Genomic DNA, 20,369 nt, shown 5'->3' on the forward strand with positions numbered 1-20,369 from the left:
GTTTGATAGTGAATGAGGCAAAAAGATATTATGTACATAAAATAAATATTCTCAAGATTAATACTTTGATGCAGACAGAAAGAAGTGCTGTCCAGGAGCTTGCTTGTCAAGTCAAATTTGTCTTCTTTTTCTGGAGGAGATGGGTGTTCAGAGCAGCTGTAACATATTTAAAGAAGGTGTTAATCTTTCTATGTCTTGGAGTGAAATTCAGTGATGGAAAAACTGAAAACTGAAGCTTCTGAATCAGTATGAAGTGCAGGATGGTTTGTAAACTATCTGTAGAGTGTGGTAGGTGCAGCTCACATGCGAGGAATATGTCACTGTGGAGGTAATAAGCAAGGTAGAGCACAAGATGTTATAGATAGCCTTGAAAATCAGAGAGAAATATTTGTAGATACCTTGTTTCTGTCAAACAGACCTCTCACTGGCTGGCCATCAAAATAATATGTCAAAGTATATAGTTCTGCCCAGTCTGGAGTGGTTTCTTTTGCTGGCAGACAACCGATTCCTTTATTTTCATCTATTTAGGATGAAGTGTTCAAAGAAAGGTGCAACAAGGCAAAACGCATTCAGTTATCTATGAGGAAGGGCAGTGCAGCAACTGACATATATGTACAGCAACAATCAAAGTATGAACATTTATGCTTTATTTTGTCAGGAAAACTGGCTTGTAGTTGATTTACATGTAAAAGTGTATTGGACCATTGCACCCATAGTACACCGAAATTCAAAATTGACCTTGTAGAAGATGAGCTGTGCAAGTTAGTCTAGCAAAAAGACACCAAAAGTGGGGTGACTGACACATTATTCAAGTCCACTTGGAAAGCAGTCTTGCAACTTTCTGATGGATACAAGAACCTACAGATCACTGCACCAAATAGTGGCAAATAAAGTAAAAGAGAAAACTTACTATGTAATTTGAAATGCAATGTAGGTGTGCAAGGAAATCACAACAGCTCTTTGCGTGGGAGGCATTTGCCTAAGTGATGGAGCTGGGAAGCTGGGGTTCAGGGAAGGAAAGTTGTGCTTTCCCTTGTTTCACCTTCTTGTGAGAGATATTTTTATTACATTTTCATAGTATCCATAAACAACATCAGCCACCACACATTAGGACAACCCCAATCCGAAGTTCAGTGCCATATTTCAAAGTGCTTCTCGTAACCTTTCCTCCCTTCCAACTTCTCCTATGCAGGTCTTTCAGTGAACTGCAAAATAATCCCTTGTACTCTGAGGTGCAGCTGCCTATATCACCAAACATCTCATGAATTCTTCTTATATTTTAAAAGAACAGACCCATTACTGTACATGGACGAGACTCAGCTATACAAAAAGACCCATCAACCTGTAGTCAAGCAGAAGTTTCCAAGCCCCATCAAATGGTAAACATTCCATTGCAGGAATGTATCAGAGTCTTTAATGGACAAACCAGTTTCTTCAATTGAAAGTCTATCGCTAGCTTTGCTGCCACTAGACATGGACATAGTAGATACCTGTCACACTTTGTCATACCACGAAAGTCTTACAACCTTGGGCCCAGCAACAGTACTTCAGTGTCAGGGGCACAGGGTAGCCCAAAATCTCTCAGTGCCTTCAATATGTTTACTAAAAAAGGCATTCATTTGGGGCATGTCAACCAAATGTTCATGATGCCCCCCCCTCTCCTCCACATCCCATCCAGCATTGATTATGTGGAGGAGCCTTATAGGAGCATAGAGCCATGTGTAAAAGCCCTTATAGTGAACCTTGCTGTTGCTAATGCAAGCTTAGCTTTTGTATATGTTTTACCTCGGTTTTCCATTCTCTCGGTGCGATTTGTATATTCTGATATTTCTCCCAGTTATTTATCTAGACCCGGGTTGATGTGAGTAATAAATTCACAAGGAGTGTATAGATCATGCACACAACACCAGATGTCACAACCAGCCCTGTGATGGTGGTGTCTGATAGAGACTTATAGCCACAGATTCCTTACCATTGAATTTGCCCAGGCGTCACACTAGATCTGGAAGATTTTCTTGAGCAGTACCCCTATGCCTTGCTTGGTGGCATCGATCGGCTCCTCGAATCGGCGGTGCCCATACCAGAAGTGATGCCCCATCCCTTATATAGGCACCACCTCGGCTCGCTGACGTCAGTTCTTTTCTTTCCGAACCAGTCAGCGCAGATCCGGAGAGAGATACCCTTTGTCACTCTTTCACAGACTTTTTTTTGACGTTTTGTGAACCCCTTTTTTAAGGTTTTGTCTCATGGTGTGGAGGATGTCTTCAGGCAAGACAGGCTTTAAACCGTGCAGCGCCTGTCACAGCGCCATGTCAGTTACGGACCCACAACGTGTGCCGGTGATGTCTGGAGCGCGACCACGACTCCAAGTCCTGTTCTGACTGCCAGGCTATGGCACCGAAGGCTTTGAGGTAGCATTCCCTAAAGGTTCTAGCAGCCCGGCGCACGACTCCTTGAAGAGCTTGGTCCCAGTCGAGAGTAGGTCCCGGGACTGCTCCAGGAACCCAAAGTCCTCATCGTCCCACTCAAAGTCTTCGGGTCATTCAGGTAAGAAGCACAGGAAGTTGAAGCGTGCTTAGACCTCTCTTCGTCTGCCGGATGACGCATCGAAGGAGCATTGGTGTTTGAGGCATGGTTCTGCAGAGCCAACGCCTGCCTCCCACCTTTTCTGCGTCCCGGTGTGGACCCTGCTCAGATCAAAGACTTTTATGAGGGCCAACCAGTCTGGACTACTTTTGGGCCTTGCAGGGTCAGAGTGGGCCCCATATGATTCTGCACTGGTGGCAAAGGCTGCGATGGGCCCCAGTGGATCCCATCAGGGATCCAGACTGATGCTGGTTGTGCCAACTAAACCTTCCCTGACAACAGCCCCATTTGGATCTCCAAATCCCACACGGAGCCAGAGTGGAGTCGACAGATGCAGACTCTGGCGCCAACAGGAATCGTGTGTCCTAGATCAGTGTCTCAACCCTATTCTGAAGGGCTAGACCTCGTGGAAGAATGGAAGGGGTCACTGGACCCTTTAGAATACCAGTCTGAAGGTCAGGACATCAACTGGGTGATGCCAGTGTTCTGGACATGTCTCCAGATACCTGCATGCTTTCTCCCCCTACTATGGCCATGGCGGAAGGAGCAACATGCGCTACGGTGGTGAAGAGGGCTGCTGCAGTCCTGGACCTTGAGTCGCACTCAGTGGCAGTCAAGACGAGCATCTTGACGGAAGTGCTACAGCCCGGAGCTTCATCTTCCGAACCCCTGCTCTCTTTCAATGAAGCACTAACTGATGTCCTACTGGGAACCTGGCCCAAGCCCAGCACAGGGGCTCCTGTGAACAGGACAATTGCCTGCCACCATCACCCCACCCCAGGGGACCCATTTTCCTCACCCAGCACCCCACCCCGGGAAGCTTAGTGGTCCAGGCTTCCACTTGCCATGGCCCATTCCCTACCACACCCATGACAGGGAATCCAAGAGGCTGGATAGCTTTAGAAATAAAATGTTTTTGTCCACTAGCCTTGCATTGAAGTCCGTGAACACTGCATGCTTATTGGGCCACTATTATCATACCCTGTGGGATACGGTTCATTCCACAGGTGCTGCCACAGGTCCTGGAGGAGGCCGGGGCCATTCTCTCCCAAGTGGTCAAAGACTGGAGAGAGACAACCAAGTTCACCATTTGCTGTGGTTTAGACATAACCAACTCATTTGGAGGAGCTCCGACGCGACACCTGGCTGAGAACATCTGGATTTTTGGTGGCTGTCCCAGCCACCCTCATGGCCTTGCCCTTTGATGGCAACCGTCTCTTCGTAGACCAAACCGACTCAGTGCTATAGCGCTTTAAGGACTCGCGGGTTACGGCCAAGTCCTTGAGCTCCTTAGCTGCCCTGCGTCCACCCCAGTCTGCCTTTCACCCCTTTCGTGGCTTTAGAAGAGGTGTTCAATCACAACAGCCCTACTCCAGCCACTGTCCCGCGCATGCTTCCCAGCCTGTGCTTGGGCAAGGTTATTCCCAATCCCGTGAAATGGGTAGCCAGAGGTCTGCTATAGCCAAACACCCCCCTCCCAGCAGGTGTTGCCCCATAGCCCTACTAATCTTGCCCTCCATGATCACGGGCACCCAGCCTGTAGCAGACTCCACCATCATTTCCACCACTGGCAGTCCATAACATCGGACAGGTGGGTCTTAGAAATCATTTGGAAGGGCTACTCCCTCCCCTTCCAGTCTACCCCTCCATCTATCGTACGACCAACTGATGGAGGATCATCTGTCTTTGTTCCATGAGAAAGTGAAGGATCTCTTGGCCAAGGGAGCAATAGAGAAGGTTCTAGGGCCAGAAGTAGGCTGTGGTTGCAATTCTTGCTACTTTCTGGTCCCTAAAAAAGGGCAAGGGACTTCACCCTATTTTAAACCTCTGAACCCTCAACTTCTTCCTCAAAAATGAGAAAGTCAAGGTACTCACTTTGGCTCAGGTTTTGTCTGCCCTGGACCCCGAAGTCTGGATGGTAGCATTGGACTTGCAGGATGCCTATTTTCACATCCCTGTGCTGCCCGCCCATCAACGCTATCTGTGGTTTACGGTAGGCCACAAACACTTTCAGTTCACTGTGCTTCCCTTCGGTCTTCCCAGCGCCCCTCACGTGTTCACCAGGGTGATGAGGGTCGCAGCTCATCTGCGCAGATCAGTGGTGTCAATCTTCCCCTATCTCGACGACTGGTGGGCTCGCCGCAGGCTGTCGTCTCTGTAGGAAGCTGACCCTTTATGTGGTATGTCAATACCATGTGAAAGGTTCAGAGGTTCCCCTTTGAGTGGGCAGGGCTTGCTATGCAAAACCAAAATGCTTTATTTGGAGGTTGTGTGGTCGAGCAGCCTTAGGCCTAACAGAGGAGTGCAAGACATCCACAATCAATAAATGAGACACATGATTAAAAAAGGAGAAACACACCATTTTATAAAAATAGCAGTTATCTTTATATATGTTCACGTATCAGAAAAAAATCGTTCAGGTAAGTATGTTTTTAAATAGGAATTCTTTTCACTTTAAAAAGTGGACACACTGCAAATTCTGAGTTCTGCAATGTTATCCTACGGGAAGCAAACAATTTCTGCAAACAGGTAGAGTATAGGGACTAACAAGACCAATATCCAGGAGTTAAGGTGAGTAGTTGGACAGGATCCAGGACAGCACCAGCTGTACACTACCAGCGCCACGAGGGCGGCTGTGTGCAGGGTGCAAAACACTGTCTGGTGCCCAATGTGTTTCAGTAGAGATCAGTCACTGCGAAAAGAGGCTGCAGACTCTGGCCAAGTCGGGCTGAACCAATAGGAGGTCTCAGGCCTCACAATGCTTGGGCACACTTAGGCACCTTTGGTCAGGGGCAACAGATGCAGAGGTGTCTTTAGGTTTCAGGTTTTTCCTTACCAGAGCGGTCATGGTAGTGGGAGGCTGTGGGTAGAAGCTGCAGGGTTGACGAGGAGTCCAGGAGGGGTGAAACCAAGACAGACTCGCATTCTGGAGGGCTGGGGATCCTTATTGGCACTGGTGGCCCTTTTCATTTAGGGTCAGCAACATCAGGTTCAGTGGTGACTTCAGGTGTTTGGTTTTGTGCGTTCCAGAGGCTTCAGAGTCCCCTCTTTGAAGTTTAGACCTGTGAACAGTAGACCTGTTCTCCAGCAGAGTCTTTTTCGAAGGGAAGCAGTCCTTCCAGGTTTCTGGAGACAGCTGCAGGGTGAATCGACTTTGGTGCAGATTTTTGATGAGGGATGCAGACAGACCAGCGAGTTGGTACCAAGTCAGCTACTTCTTTTCTCCTCTTCTGCTTTCGCGGAGCTTCTGGGTCCTTGGTCTTTTTAGGTCATCAAGATCTGCTTTTCTGGTGCCAGGAGCACCCCTAAATTCTGAATTTAGGGGCATTAGGGGTGTGTAGAATAATAGCCTATGGGCTACTGATCCTTGGGGTCACTACGCCTCCTATATGACCCCTTCCTGTGGGAAGTGGGCATAACCCTGCACCCAGAATTCCTAGGTATGCCACCTCATAGATGTCTGCCTCTGAAAAATCATGTTCACCTCAGCTGAGCCAACCTTGAGTGTGGTACTAGACTGAGGGGGGCATGCCTACCCGACTAGCTAAATTTCCTTCCTGTCCAGGTGCCAAGTTGCTCTGGACATGGGGGTCGGCTTCTTCTCCTGTGAGGAGGAGCCTAGATTTTCATTTCAAGGGCGCCCTTTGAGGCTGGCCGCCTTAGGAAGGCTAATGAGCAGGTCATCCTGTAGGAGGGGTCTCAAACCCTCTTCCCTGACATGCTTTTATTGTGGGCCTCCTGAGAGTAGAAGGCTCTCACCCTAGGGGGCCAGAACCGTGTCTCAGGTGGCAGGCTGGCAGAAACCAGTCAGCAAGCACAGCAGAAGTTGGTAGAGTTTCAGGTGCACCTGTAATATGCCCTTTGGTTGTATGTATTGATAAATCCATCTTGGAATCAGTGTGGGCTTATCAATACGAGTTGTTTGATACGAAACATCCCTATCTTCAGTAAAGCCATCATGTAGCTGGCAAACTCGTATTGAGCAGTGTCCAGCACATGGATTTAAAATTGCTTCCCTGGCCACTTACTATGTCTGAGAATTGACAAAGACCTTGCAGGGGCATATATGATCTTGCAGATATGCCCTCACATGTAATATAACACACCCTGCCTTAGGGCTATCAGACCTGCTGTAGGAGTGGCTTACATATATTGCATGCAGTGTTAGGGGACATGGCACACAGGGATGTGTGACGTAGTGTTTTCTGTTTTGCATGTACCAAGACATGTAGCCTGCAATGGCAACCTGTCATGCTTGGTGAGGGGTGCCTTAGGGTGGCACAATTCATGCTGCAGCCCTTGGGGACCCTCTTTAGTACCTCAGGCCCTAGGCACCAGGCATACCATTTACTTGGGACTTAGAGAGGGTGCTAAAAGATGTTGTCATTGGGGAAACAATTGTACAGTTTAGGGGACGAGATCTGGCACTGGGCACCTGATAAGCAGGAATCCAGTGCCTTTCCAGTTGCAATCACATCAGATACCAGGCAAAAAGTGGGGGGTAACCATGTAAAAAAGAGGCACTTTCCTACAGTCTCCCACCTCCAGACTACAGCAGACCTCCTGCGTTCACTGGGGTGCACAGTAAACGTGCTGAAGTCACACCTGACACCGTCTCAGATGCTCCCTTTCATCTGAGCAGTTCTAGACACAGTGCAGTCTTGGGCTTAACCTCCTGAGCAGCGAGTCTGGAATATTCAGGCTATGATACCAATGTTTCGGCCTCTATCCTGGGTTTCGGTGAGACTGATGGACTCCTGCATCCTGCCAGTGACACATCCCAGAAGGCATTTATGTCTCTTGGACATGGTTCAGATCTCAGAGGGAACCGCAGAGGACCTGCAGTGGTGGCTAACAAACTGCGATTGGGTCAGAGGTAGACCCCTCTCCCTTCCCAAACCAGATGTCACAGTAGTGATGGATGCGTCACTCCAGGGATGGGCCATCTGGGATGTGGAAATCAAAGGACTCTGGTCACTTGTGAAATCTGGATTCCACATCAACATGCAGGAACGCTGAGCGATCCACCTGGCATTGAAAGCCTTTCTGCGCTCCAGGCTAGTTTAGGTGTTTGCTGACACCACCACCACAATGTGGTACTGCAACAAACAGGTGGGGTGGGGGTGTGGACACTCCGTCAGGAGGTTGTGCGCCTCTGAACAACAGCAGAGAATATCGCTGGTGGTTCAATATCTGGCAGGTTCCCTGAATGGCAGAGTGGACAAACTCAGCCATTGATACCTAGCGGATCACAAATAGCATCTCCACCCGGAGGTCTCTTTCAGCAGTGGGAGAGCCTTGGTTAAATCTGTTTGCCTCCGTTGAGAGCAGTCAGCAGTTTTGCGTGCTGGAGTTTCCAAAGCAACTCTCTTTCTGAGATGCTTTTTGTCTCAAGTGGAGCTCAGACCGCCTGTACGCCTTTCCGCCCATACCACTTCTGCCTGCGTACTCAAAAAGATCAGGAATGACCGGGCCCAAGTCATCCTTGTGGGGGTCTGGACTGGCCACGGAGAGTCTGGTATCCTGACCTTTTGCACATGAGCATTGATACTCCGATCAGCTTGCCACTTCGGGAGGATCTTCTGTCGCAGCAGCAGGGGAGGGTCCAAAGGAGTCAAAAGTTTAAGGACCACTGGTGTAGAGTGCAGTGGTGTAGAGTGGCAAAGAGTGCATTGCTATAGAGTAGAGTGGTACAGGGTAGAGTTGAAAGGCATAGTGTAAATTGGCATAGAGTGGAGTGATGCAGAGTGTTGTGTTGTACAGTGGTGAAGAGTAGAGTGGTGTACAGTGGAGTATTGATTGTGTGATAGCACACTCCCATTACACACAACACATTTTCAATTGAAATGACCATTACATTTGCACAGCTATACAGTTTTACTGATAAAACTATACAGTACACAGACAAAAATGTGTAGAAATTGCATCACCTAGTTTATTGGTTTGATTTGTTCATATCAATATATTTGTTTCCAACACACTTCAGAAATAACAAAAAATGTGCTTCATTTTTGCGTTCATAATTCTGATATATTCTAAAATACTTACACAGTTCATTTAAATGTTGTCATATGCTAGAAACAAAACTCTTTCCTACTCCCAGTATTCAGCAAGACTTCCACGTAAATCCTCTCATTTTGAAGTTAGAGAAAGAAACGTAAACAAGCTCCCTTGAAAGACTACGCCTGAGAATTTGACCTCGGTCTTTGAATGCAAAGCAAATGTGATCAAATGAGAACAAGATTTAAACGCATTTTTATAAAAAATGTGTTTGTAGAAGAATACCTTAAACATGGTTTAAACAGTGGGAGGGACAAACTGAACCTGGAGACCCTAAAGCAAACAAAGCCAGCAAATGGAAAGCCAGAAAGTGTGAGTTACAAACTACAAAGCCAATGGTAATTAACAAGCAGAATGCATTCCTAGGTCAACTTTCTGAATGGCCCCAAGATGTCTTTAGCAAACCAGACAGTTGTGCTGTCTGGTAGACTGCAGTCTAATGAATACAAGTGAGCTAGGCAACAATATCCCAAAACTACAGGTTTCAAACCATGCCGTGAGTGCAGAAAACAGATGTTGGTTACGGAAGTACACAAAGTGTCTCTGGTGTCTGGGCTTGGGCCAAGGCTCGAAGTTGTCCAATAAATGTTCCCCCCATATACCTGAAGGTGATCTGGGACTGGGAGGTGAAGCACTGGGTTGCAGAACACAAGTTTCATGTAAGTCTCGCTCCAAATCACAGGTGCCGACTCAGTTCTGTTTTCCCAAGGCAATTCCTACAAGCCGTCAGCGTTGCACTCTAAGTCTCCCAGTGGGATTAACACCTCTCCTGAGGTAGGGTTTCGCTCCCCACTCCGACCACTACCTGAGGAAAGTCCCTCCTTTGCAGCGGTGGTCCAGAAGTCAGCTGAAGTTCTGGATTTACAGTTGCCTTCTGTCAAGAGTAAAACAAACGTCCTGACAGATTTTGCAGCCTGGGCCAGCTACCACTGGGCTCTTGCTCCTTTTTAACGAGGCTCTCACTGATACATTGATAGCTACTTGGTCAAAGCCTTGATCCTGTGCAGCAATAAATAGGCCAGTGGCCAGACATTAGAGACCCAGCACCTGGCGTTCTGATTTTCGCACCAAACATATCCTATTTCAGACTGCCTTGCCTCAACCAGTAAATAAACAAACATTTATTCTACACAGCTCCTCTGAATAAGGAATCATAATGGATTGAACCTTTTGGCAAGCGCATGTTTTCCTCCATCAGTGTGACATTGCAGTCTGTTAAAGCTGTTTGCTTACTGGGCCGTTACACACATGCCTATGGGACGTGGCCAGCAAGATCTTGCCAGCAGACCCAGAAGACCATAGGGCCCACTTGGTTCAAACAATTCCTGATGGAGAAGACACTGCCAAATAGGTTACCGTACTGGTCTTGAAACTACTCATTGCTTTCCCCTGCTTTTGGGCCTGCTGCGAGGCCAGCCTCATTGCAAACACTCTGCTACCTTGGGGGTAAAATTATGGTCGGAAACACGGAGCAGCAGCAGATACAAACATTTTGTTAAAGTAATATCGCATATGTTTCCTGATACAGTCTGTCTACAGTTATTTCTTATTAACGCTTTTTGTATGGTATCGACTACACAATGCGTATCATGCGATCTGGCTCTGGTTGTGGGTTGTGCTCTTGCTGCCAGACGCCGCCAGCTCCTTCTTTTATGCGCTACCCTCCTGTGCTTCTTTTCCCATCTTCCCTGTTGTCTTGCAGCCGCAGGGAGCAATCACAAGACGAGTCCCCAGAGGACCTTTGGCATCCTACATGCCCCTGATAATGGGGAGGTTCGTATTCCCCCACCTCCCCCCCGCCCCCAAATTTCATCTATCTCCACTCTCCAAATTGGAGAGATGCTCAGATATAGCATAAGTCATGGGATTTTAGTCTCATTCCGTGCTTCCCTAAGACCATCTTACTGTTCCTAGGCACTCCCTAGGCTGTGTTGTATGGCTACTCCACTTCTTGTAGTTCTGGGGCGCTTGACATGCCCCTCCTGCCCCCCCCCCCTTTTGAAGCCTCTGACAGTGGCTGTCATGTCTTTCATGATCCCCGAGACAGATCCCGTTGGCGATGCTGGCCCTGGCATGGGGTAGCATGGACTTCACCCTTTCTATATGCTTAGGTGGGTGCTACTTCACAATTACCTGTCTGAGTGGTTGGCTGGATTGTACTCTACTCTTCTCCTCTACACTTTTTTTATTTTTATTTTATTTTTTTAGCAATGCCCTCCGTCATATTTCGTTATATTCCGCCTTTTCATACTCCAAGCTCCGCGCCCAACGCCTTACCGCCTAGTGTTACCTGTCAATGGGGCTCTTTGGCAGTCCTATCAGGTAGCATGCCAATCCCTTTGCTCCCCTCCTCTCCCCTGACGCCCACCTGGTGCACAGGTCTTTAGGTCCCGACCTGCAGTTTTGCAGGGCTTTTGGTGGCGAGATACTTCTTGTTCACTGTAGTTTTCATCCTCTCTCCCTTCCCCTATATTCATTCATTTTCTTTCCCTCTTCCTTCGTTCTCCACACCCCCTCTCTCTCTTCTGAGCTTATCCGTTTGTACACTCCTTCCCTCTACCTTGGTGATTATTATTTCTTTCTATCTATTTCTTTCCCCACCTCTCTTACATCTCTCTCCTCCCCGCCTTGCTCTTCCGTCTGTTCGACTGTCTTACATTCCGTGACCGAGGGTACCCCCACATTTTCCTCTTTACCTATTTGTTCCTTCCCAGAACATGAGTGCTTGGAGCTTCCCTACTCCTAGCCCATCCTTTCATTAATTGTATCAACGAACACAAAGTCCTCCGCTCCCCTTCGAATAGGTTCCTACTACGCTCCATCATGGGGTCGATGACCCCGCTCACTGTTCTCTCTTGGAATGTACACGGTATGACGCACTACATCAAGCAGCAGAAGGTCCTACCTTATCTCAGGTCAAAAAGAACCGAAATTGCCCTATTACAAGAAACACAACCTCTCCCCATCAGAATCAGAAAAACTCCATAGAGACTGGGTGGGCAAGGTGCTTTTCAGCAGAACACCATCTGTGCACAGTGAGATGCAGGGTTTGGGGTGGAAATGGGGTGTGGCGATACTCATTCATCGATCCCTGCAGTTCAGGCTTCTTAAGATATGGTGCGACCCGGGGGGGCGTTACGTCCTCGCCAAGCTCACCCTGGGCTCTCCTACAATTTGTATTGGTTTCTATCTATGCTCCCACAGGCTTCAAACGTTCTTTTTTCCATTCTCTTAATCGACTATTGACAGAGATTGGCACCTCCCAATACCTGCTGGGCGGGGACTGGAACTTAGTTCAGGATGTCATCTTGGATCGATCAAGTGGTCTTGATGCGGGCAACAATGCGGACCAGGCCCTCCTACGTGACGTCCTATTGGACCATGGTCTGTTGGACCACTGGCACCTTTCCCATCCATCCGACAGAGAATATACCTTTGTTTCCTCGGTACATGGGACTCAATCCCAGCTAGACTATTTTCTGATCAACCATTGGTTATTACAGTCGATTAAAATGTCTGAAATTCTTCTGGCTGCATTGTCTGACCATTCTCAGGTTTTATTGTCCTTGGAGCTGGGGGTGGCCTCACCCGGTCGTAAGCCTTGGCGTCTCCCAAACCCCAGATGCCGAACCCCGAAGGGACAGGAACAACTTAGGTTCCACATTGCCACATATCTTCAGAACAATAAGGGCTCGGTCTCCTCGCCCCAGCTACTATCGGCGGCGGCGAAGGCAACGATTAGAGGACAGCTCATGAGAGATGCGGCCATCTCCAATGCTCAAAGGAGGGATCAACAGAGCAAACTGGAAGACTGCATTACCGAGACCACCCGGGAGTACACCCAAACACCCACTCCGTCCGTCCGTCGCCACCTGGAACTAGCCAAAATGGAGCTCAACTCCCTTTATACATCACGGGGGGAATATGCCTTACAGTGGCTGAGAGGTCACCACTATGAGCACAGGGAGAAGGCGGGTCCCTGTTAGCCGCTCAACTCTGTCAAAGGCACGTGGCATTGGCCATACCAGCCTTACGCAGACATGACGGCACGTTCATTACGCACCCACAAGCAATCGTGGAGGAGTTTGGTTGTTTTACCAAACCCTATACACCCCAGAAACAACTGAGAACACTGGTCGCTTGGACTCCTTCCTCGAGAGGGTGAATATACCATGCCTTTCGGATGAGGATAGAGCACTCCTGGAGGGTGACATCAGCAAGGAGGAGATACAGTAGGCGATAGCCAACCTTCCATATCATAAGGCGCCCAGGGAGGATGGGTTCACGTCAGAATTCTATAAATGGATGGAGCAGATACCGTAGTTGCCTTATATGAGGCATTTCGGGGGGGGGGTGACAAGACTGGCTCTTTACACCCTCTCTCCAACAAAGCCTCCATCACAGTTCTACCCAAGCTGGGTGAGGACCCTCTCCTATGCGGTAGCTATCGTCCCATATCTCTCCTCAATGGAGAAATCAAGATACTGGCAGGGATCTTGGCATCCCGCTTCAAGGAGGTCATCCCCTCCCTTGTTCACCATATTAAAGTTGGTTTCATACCGGGCGGCTCATCAAGAAATCCCCTCCGCACGCTACTTCACGCCATCTGGACAGCGCGGGATTCACAGGAGGAAGCCCTTGCCCTCTCACTGGATGCGAGAAGGTGTTGTAACGAACAGAGTGGTGGTACCCCTTTGAAATACTAAAACGTTTTGGTCTAGGGACTAGTTTTTTCAACAGAGAGCGTTTGCTGTATGACTCCCCCGATAGCCCAGGTAAACTGTGGTGGGTTTCTATCAGACGCCTTCCCGGTCAACAAAGGGACGCGTCAAGGCTGCCCGCTATCCCCGTTATTATTTCTATTAGCCGTAGAACCCTTAGCGGTGGCAATTCGCAGTTCCAATCTTATATCCAGAATTTCGGTCCCAGGCGGCAGTTCCGTCATTTACTTATATGCTGATGATATTTTACTCACTCTCAACGACCTGTCCAACTCCCTTCCTGCCCTCAGAGCTATCCTAACAGAATTTGAACATCTTTCGGGCTATCGAATCAACTGGGATAAGAGTGAGGCACTACCATTATCCCCTGTAACAGTAAGTGTTTTACTTCAGGGATTTTCAGTCAAATGGAAACAATTACGTCTTCGTTATCTGGGCATTGACATTAACAGAGGTTCGGATAAAATGGTGACTGACAACCTGGATCCATTGCTTTGCAGTATGAAACGGGATTTTGAGAAATTGACCCATTTGGGCCTTTCTATGTGGGGCAGAGTGCAGGCGGTAAGAATGGTGACCTTACCGCAAGTTTTATACGTCCTGGGAATGCTACTCTTGCAAATACCCTTGTCTCTCCTCCGAGAGATAGATTGTTGCATCCAGGCTTTCGTCTGGGGGTCCGTGCGTCCACGGCTACCTAGAGCCGCTTTGCTTGCCAGACGTGAGTTTGGGGGTTTGAGTCTCCCTCAGTGGAACACTACGCCTTAGCATTACATCTCTCACAGATGGTCTTTTTACTACCGGGAGTACAGGACCCACCGCTTTGGGTGGAAGTAGAACGGACGCTTTCGCGTTCCGCATCAGGACTCCAGGTACTCTATAATGCAGGTCTGGTATCCCATCAAACCACCGATCCCATGATTGGAGCCAATGCGAGATGCATGGCGGCAGGCACACCGCTTAGTGAAAGTGGACCCCCAAATACATGACAGGGCACCAATATGGGGGAATAAAGGTTTTCGGATTGGGGGAAAGACTATTTTTTGGAGGGAGTGGTGTTTGAAAGGTCTCACGTGGGTGGATCAACTCTTAACGGGGGACAGATGGAAGTCGTTCCCGGAACTCAAGGAGGAATTCGATCACCCCGAACATCACTCTTGACGCTTTATACTGCTTAGACATTGTCTGGTGAGACGTCTAGGGAACCCCCCGACTTACTCAATCCCCGATACTTCAATATCTGGAAACCTGTGGTCAACTGAGGGGGGGCTGTATCAGGGCTTCAGGCATTGTTGAACTGACACCTCTTCTCACTCCCCCGCCTCATTTCTCACAAGAATAAATTGCAGACACGCTTGCAGGTCGAATACGTACTAGAGAATTGGGCAGACTTAATCGAGGCCAGAGACCGCGGAGCACGGGAGGCATGCTTGAAATTCAGTCTTTTTAAAACGTTACATGATTGGTACTGGACTCCCCAGAAACTGCGTACTGCAGGCTTACGGTCTCACGCCTCCTGCTGGAGATGCCCTCACACCCGTTGTGATTTGCCATATATTTTACATGACTGCCCAGCCATTCAGCCTTTTTGATGATCAGTGGGGGACACCCTTAGAGAAGTGCTACCCTTACCGTCTTCCCTCACCACTCCCCTTCTACTGCTGCATGATACCGGAGAGCTTTATGATCTCTCCCGTCCGCAACATCGTTTATTGCACACCGCACTGGCCAGAGCAAAGGTATGTATCCTCAGGCATTGGCGCGCGGCAACCGCCCCTCTCATGGGAATGGATCACTGCAATGTACCTGGCAGCCTCCCACGAATGACTCCTATATGACTTGCAGGATAAAGCACACGTGTTTCTACAAACGTGGTCAACCTTTCTCTCTGGGCCAGTGAGCTGAATATTCACTACAGGGGTCGAAACGCAACAGACCAAGTGGGGCTACACTTATCTGGTAAGTTTACTACCACACACCAGTGCGTTATTACCCCTTTCTGTTTTGTATCGGCCTCAGTTGAGTGCAACCACACACCTTCACCTGCTCTCCGTTCGGTCCTATCAAGAATGCACCAACCACTTACCCCCATCTTTCCCCTTCCCCCTTCACTTCTCCATCCCCCGCTATTTTCATTATTCTCCATGCTACCGTCAGCCCTCCTCCCATTTGCCTCCTGTCCTCCTCCCATTTGTGTTGTTCTCCCCCCCCCTCGGTCCACACCATTATCATCCCCAATCTCTTTCTCACTCCCATCCCCATCTACGTCTTTGCCCCCTTTATTCTTATTCTTACTCCCCGTCTCACTCCCTCCTCCCCTGTTCCTCTCACTGGCACCCTCTCCTTTCCCCACCTCTTTTGTCTCCTCTCATTGTCAACCCATAGTTATGCTCCTCTCTATTTGTTTTCCTAGCTTTGTATATACCTTCTTCAGAAATCCCCTCCTCAATCGTGACCTCACCCATGCCAATTCCTGCCGGCATCCAGGGACACTTACTCTTCTTACCTGCATTGCTATCACCGGGGCGTTATTCCATCTCTGTTCCCCCCCTTTTATGCCCCCTTTCAGGTCCTTCCTTCCCCATTCCAAGAGAAGGAGGCCGCCCCTCCTAGCAAATCACTTGGGCCACCGCCTTCAGCTCGTGTCTTTTGTCTGGAGGTCCTACAGCGCTGTCTTTTATCCATAATTTGTCATACTCATACTCATTAATCCAGTCGTCGGGTACTGGAGCTCTATGACACTTAGTGATGGGGCGGCTAGAGATGGCAGGTTTGTTAGTTCCGTTAGGAATATCTATATCCATGCCCTTTATTGGGGCCTGAGGTGGGACAGAGGGGGAGTGTTATTATAGCATTGCGGTACTGTATTATTATTACATTATTGTGTTATTGTTTTCCTGCAGTATTGTATTAGGGTAAGGTACTACTGTATTATTGTGTTACTCCGCTATGGTTATTCTATTTACTCGATTTTAGTAATAGTTGTATGCCTTAGAAATAGACATGAATGAGGACCTATAGAAAGTTGTTGTGTGTTTTTTGCTTTGGAGAAGAAAAGTATACATACAAGAAACACTATTAGCTTTATTCTTGGTGTCTGTTCCTCCAGTTATTGTAGGGAAGTTGTCAATGATGATAAAGTGAGCACGTTGGCAAGTAATAACCAACTGGCTCATTGTGATCACTTATGTGAGGCGCTTCCTATATTTTCATATAACTTTTGTGAACTGTTTGATTTGTATGTTCCCTGTCACTGGTCCTGATGAAAGTATCATACCTGGGCATAGGATCTGTCTCTAAATGGGTATTGGAGCTTGACCTTCCCCTACTTAAGACTCAGGTGCTAGGGGTTGCCCACTAATCCCTCTTTATCTCCTTTTGCATATGGATCCATTGGCTGGACCCCAAAAAAGAACTTTGAGACTTTACATTGATCATACCTAGGAACATAGTGTGGGTAATCAGCTTTTTGTAGGGTTCTCGGGGGCAAAGAAAGGGAAGGCAGCGTAGAAGGATATCTTTTTGAGGTGGATACGCCTCTGCATTAATATCTTCTCCGTACTACCCAAGAAGCAGATCCCAAAGGCCAGAGAGCCCATTCCTTCAGGGCTAGGACTGCTACCACGGCATTGGATTGTAGAGTGCCTAGGCTTGACATCTGCCATGTTACGAGGTGGTTGTCAATGCATATGTTCACCAAGCATTATTGTCTTGACAGCCAGGTCTGATGAGAAGGGCATTTGGCCCACTCAGTCCTGCAGGATATTTTGATCTCAGTCCACTCCACAGATGCTATACTTTGGAGGTAATGCTTTGGTATCTGTTCTAAGGTAAGATGTGGTTAGAAGTATCCATAAAAAAAAGTTATTTGCCTTCGAGAACAATTTATGTGGTGGGTACTATATCTAACCGCAGACTTCTCACTGCCCTCCTACATTCCCATGCTGTGGGGTGGGCTCACTGTAACATCTAAAAAGGCCCCTAGTTAATATTCAGCAACCTGTCACCGACAATTGTTCACACTCCTCGCGTGATGGACAGAAAGGGAAAAAAACTGAAACTAACATCAGCGCCTGGGGCATGCTTATATGCAGCTCCACCTTGTCGCTTCTGGAGCATGCGCAGCAAACACGGAGGTACGAGGTGCCACCTGGTAGCACACAAGAGCACTGTTAAGAAATGTAGGACCTAGTCTTGTGCCTGGGGAGTATTTTAAGGTGAGGAATCTGCAGTTAGAGTGTCCACCAAAAAGAGTATTATCAAAGGTAAGTAACTTGTTCCTTATGGCTACAAAAGTTTAACAGCATGTTTTGACATAACCACCCCTCAAAATAGAATATTTCTTAAGCTTGTGGTTATGTAAAAGATACCTTTTATTAGATTTGGACTTTGCTCTCCTGGTTGATGTGGTGGCTTTGATAAGTGGGTGAAAGAGCCACAGGAGTAAGAAGGCAGAAGTCAATTGGAAAAGGTTGCAGTCATTAACGTTTAGGGCACTTAGATTAGATGATCAAGGAGGCAGCCATCAGAAGGAATGTAAAAAGCAGTCAATGGTGTGAGGGCATGACTGGTATTTCAGGATGTGTACAGGCAAAGCCACAAATGTGTCTTAGATGGAACCAGGCTTTGCCGCATAAGGAGTCTGGTGTCCGGCACAGTGGATGAGGAGTATGTCTGGATGCAGCTGAGGAGTTGGTATGCAGCTTAGTGTAGAAACAACAGCTATAGGAACAGAAATGTGGCTCACGCCATCTGCCACAAAAAAGCATGTGTTGCTAGACAAGAGACTGCTTATAAAACTAGAAAAGTAATTTAGAAAAGCTGGATGAAGATTACAGGTGTTAATAAATAAATTACATCTAGCTTGTTGGTTTACTTCATTTTTAGTAGATGAAGAGATGAAGTTGACATCTTTATCTTATTTCAGAGCAAAGGCCCTTGTCGCACAAATCCTAATGTGATTGTTGATGACCTTTTGACTCCATGTTCGCCTGGGGATCCAGGGGCAATCGAAATGACCTGGATGGATGTGCCCAGTGACAAACTTCTCGAGCCTGTTGTGTGCATGGTAAGTTAAGGATGGCTGATCCGCAAAAAAATGGCAAGGTGGTGTGCTAACTAACTTATGTATTAGACTGCCTATTATGTAATGAGTTATTGAGTCGGTGTTTCTGTTACTTTTTTCCACAAGAAACCTATAGCTCTCTTTTTTTATTCATTGTGTAAGCTACTGTAGGAAAGTTCCTCTTTCTGGCACGGTTACTTAACTTTTTGCCTGTTGTCAGTGTGCTTAGACTGTTTTAACTGAGATCCTGCTAACCAGGACCCCAGTGATTGTGCTCTATCCTCTAAATTTGGTTGTGTTGGTACTCTTTACATCCTACAATTGGCATACTGTTGTAGCCCTGTAAGTTCCTAGTATATGATACCTAGATACCTAGGGCATTGGTACACCAGGGGTCCCCCATGGGCTGCAGCATGTATTATGCCACCCAAGGGAGCCCATGCAAACTGTGTCTGCAGGCCTGCCATTTGCAGCCTGCATGAAAAGGTGCATACACCCTTTCACCGCTGGTCACTACACCAGGTCACTGTAAGTCACCCCTGTGGTAGGCCCTTCCAGCCCCAAGGGCAGGGTCCAGGTCCCTGAGTGTGTGGGTGCCCCTGCAGTAGCAGAGGTGCCCCTACGAACTCCAGTTCCAACTCTCTGGACTTTGTAAGTGCGGGGAAGCCACTTTAGCTATGTACTGGCCATAGGTCACTACTTATGGTCCAGCTACATAATTGTAACTCTGAACCTAGGCATGTTTGGTATCAAACCCCACTGATGCCAGTATTGGTGACATGATCCCATGCACTTTAGGGGCTCCTGAGAGGGTGTCCCCCCCCCCCCCCCTCACCCAGTACTGCTCCTACATGTCTTTTAGGGTCTGCGAGCAGCCCTCGCTACTGCAGTCCCTCAGACAGGATTCTGCTCTCCTGCTGCTTGACTAGCTCAAGCAGGGGAAGGCAGAACAAATGATTTTCTGTGTGAGAGGAGTGCAACCCCCTCTTCTTTGGAAATAGGTGCTACAAAGCTGGGGAGGGGGAGCCTCCCCGCGCCACCAGTTTGCTTTGAAGGGCACATTTGGTGCCCTCCTTGCATAATCTGGTTTGCACCAGTCCAGGGACCCTCGGTCCCTGCACTGGCGTGAAACTGCTCAGAGGAAAGGGGAGTGACCACCCCCCTGTCCATCAAACTCCTCCGGGTGGCCACTTGATTCTGCCATCTTGAAAACAAGATGGGCAGAGGCCTTGAGGAGCCTCAGGTTAGACAGATGACGTCAGTGACCCCATCTGATAGGTGGTCGTCTCCCAGAATGACTAAGCCCCTATTTGACCTTTTTAGGGACTCCCTTACAGGTGGGTCCCGAGATTCAGCGTGCAAGACTCCACCAGGACTCCTCTGCAACAACTTCTTCTGCTCCTGGCCACCGGAACCGCTGCTGGACTTCACAGGAACTGAACAAGACTGCAACACCGAGAAGACCTCTCCTTGCAACATTGTTTCCACAGCTCCTGTCAGCAACATGCAACATTTCCACAGCTGTGCATCCTCTGGGGTCGACAAGACTTCAGCTGCACCAAAGAAGCAAGAAAGAATCTCCCTTGGAGTGAAGGAGTCACTCCCCTGCATCTGCAGGCACCTAAGGCAACAACGTCCAGCTGCTGGGATTTCCTGTCATCTGAACCGGCAAAGATTCTCCAACACAGGTGGTGGTTCTGAGGGGTCCCCTGGACCCTCTCTGCCTTCTTTCCAACTTGGGAGACAGTGAGTCCTTGCCTTTTCCCCAAAGACAGAACCCCTGTTCACCGCAACTGTTACAGCAACCAAGGCCTGTTGACTCCTGGCTAACTACTACATATCCACTGGTGGTGGACCCGTTCTCGCATTCCACTTTTTTAATATATGGTTTGCCCCATCCCCCCATAGGGCCCTTGCCTTCATATGCCATTTCCTAA

At 48.2% G+C, this 20,369-nt stretch overlaps 1 protein-coding gene across 3 annotated transcripts in view; it reads left to right on the top strand.

Moving 5' to 3' along the window:
• Positions 1-20,369, top strand: part of VPS4A (vacuolar protein sorting 4 homolog A) — a 258,219-nt gene that overhangs the window by 147,146 nt on the left and 90,704 nt on the right. For all 3 annotated transcript variants that reach the window (XM_069216769.1, XM_069216770.1, XM_069216771.1), the window contains exon 10: positions 18,295-18,435. In XM_069216769.1, the coding sequence (XP_069072870.1) occupies positions 18,295-18,435 (141 nt within the window). The remainder of the gene's footprint in view (positions 1-18,294; positions 18,436-20,369) is intronic.

Source organism: Pleurodeles waltl, chromosome 12, assembly GCF_031143425.1.
Source record: "Pleurodeles waltl isolate 20211129_DDA chromosome 12, aPleWal1.hap1.20221129, whole genome shotgun sequence".
NCBI classification, from domain to species: Eukaryota; Metazoa; Chordata; class Amphibia; order Caudata; family Salamandridae; genus Pleurodeles; species Pleurodeles waltl.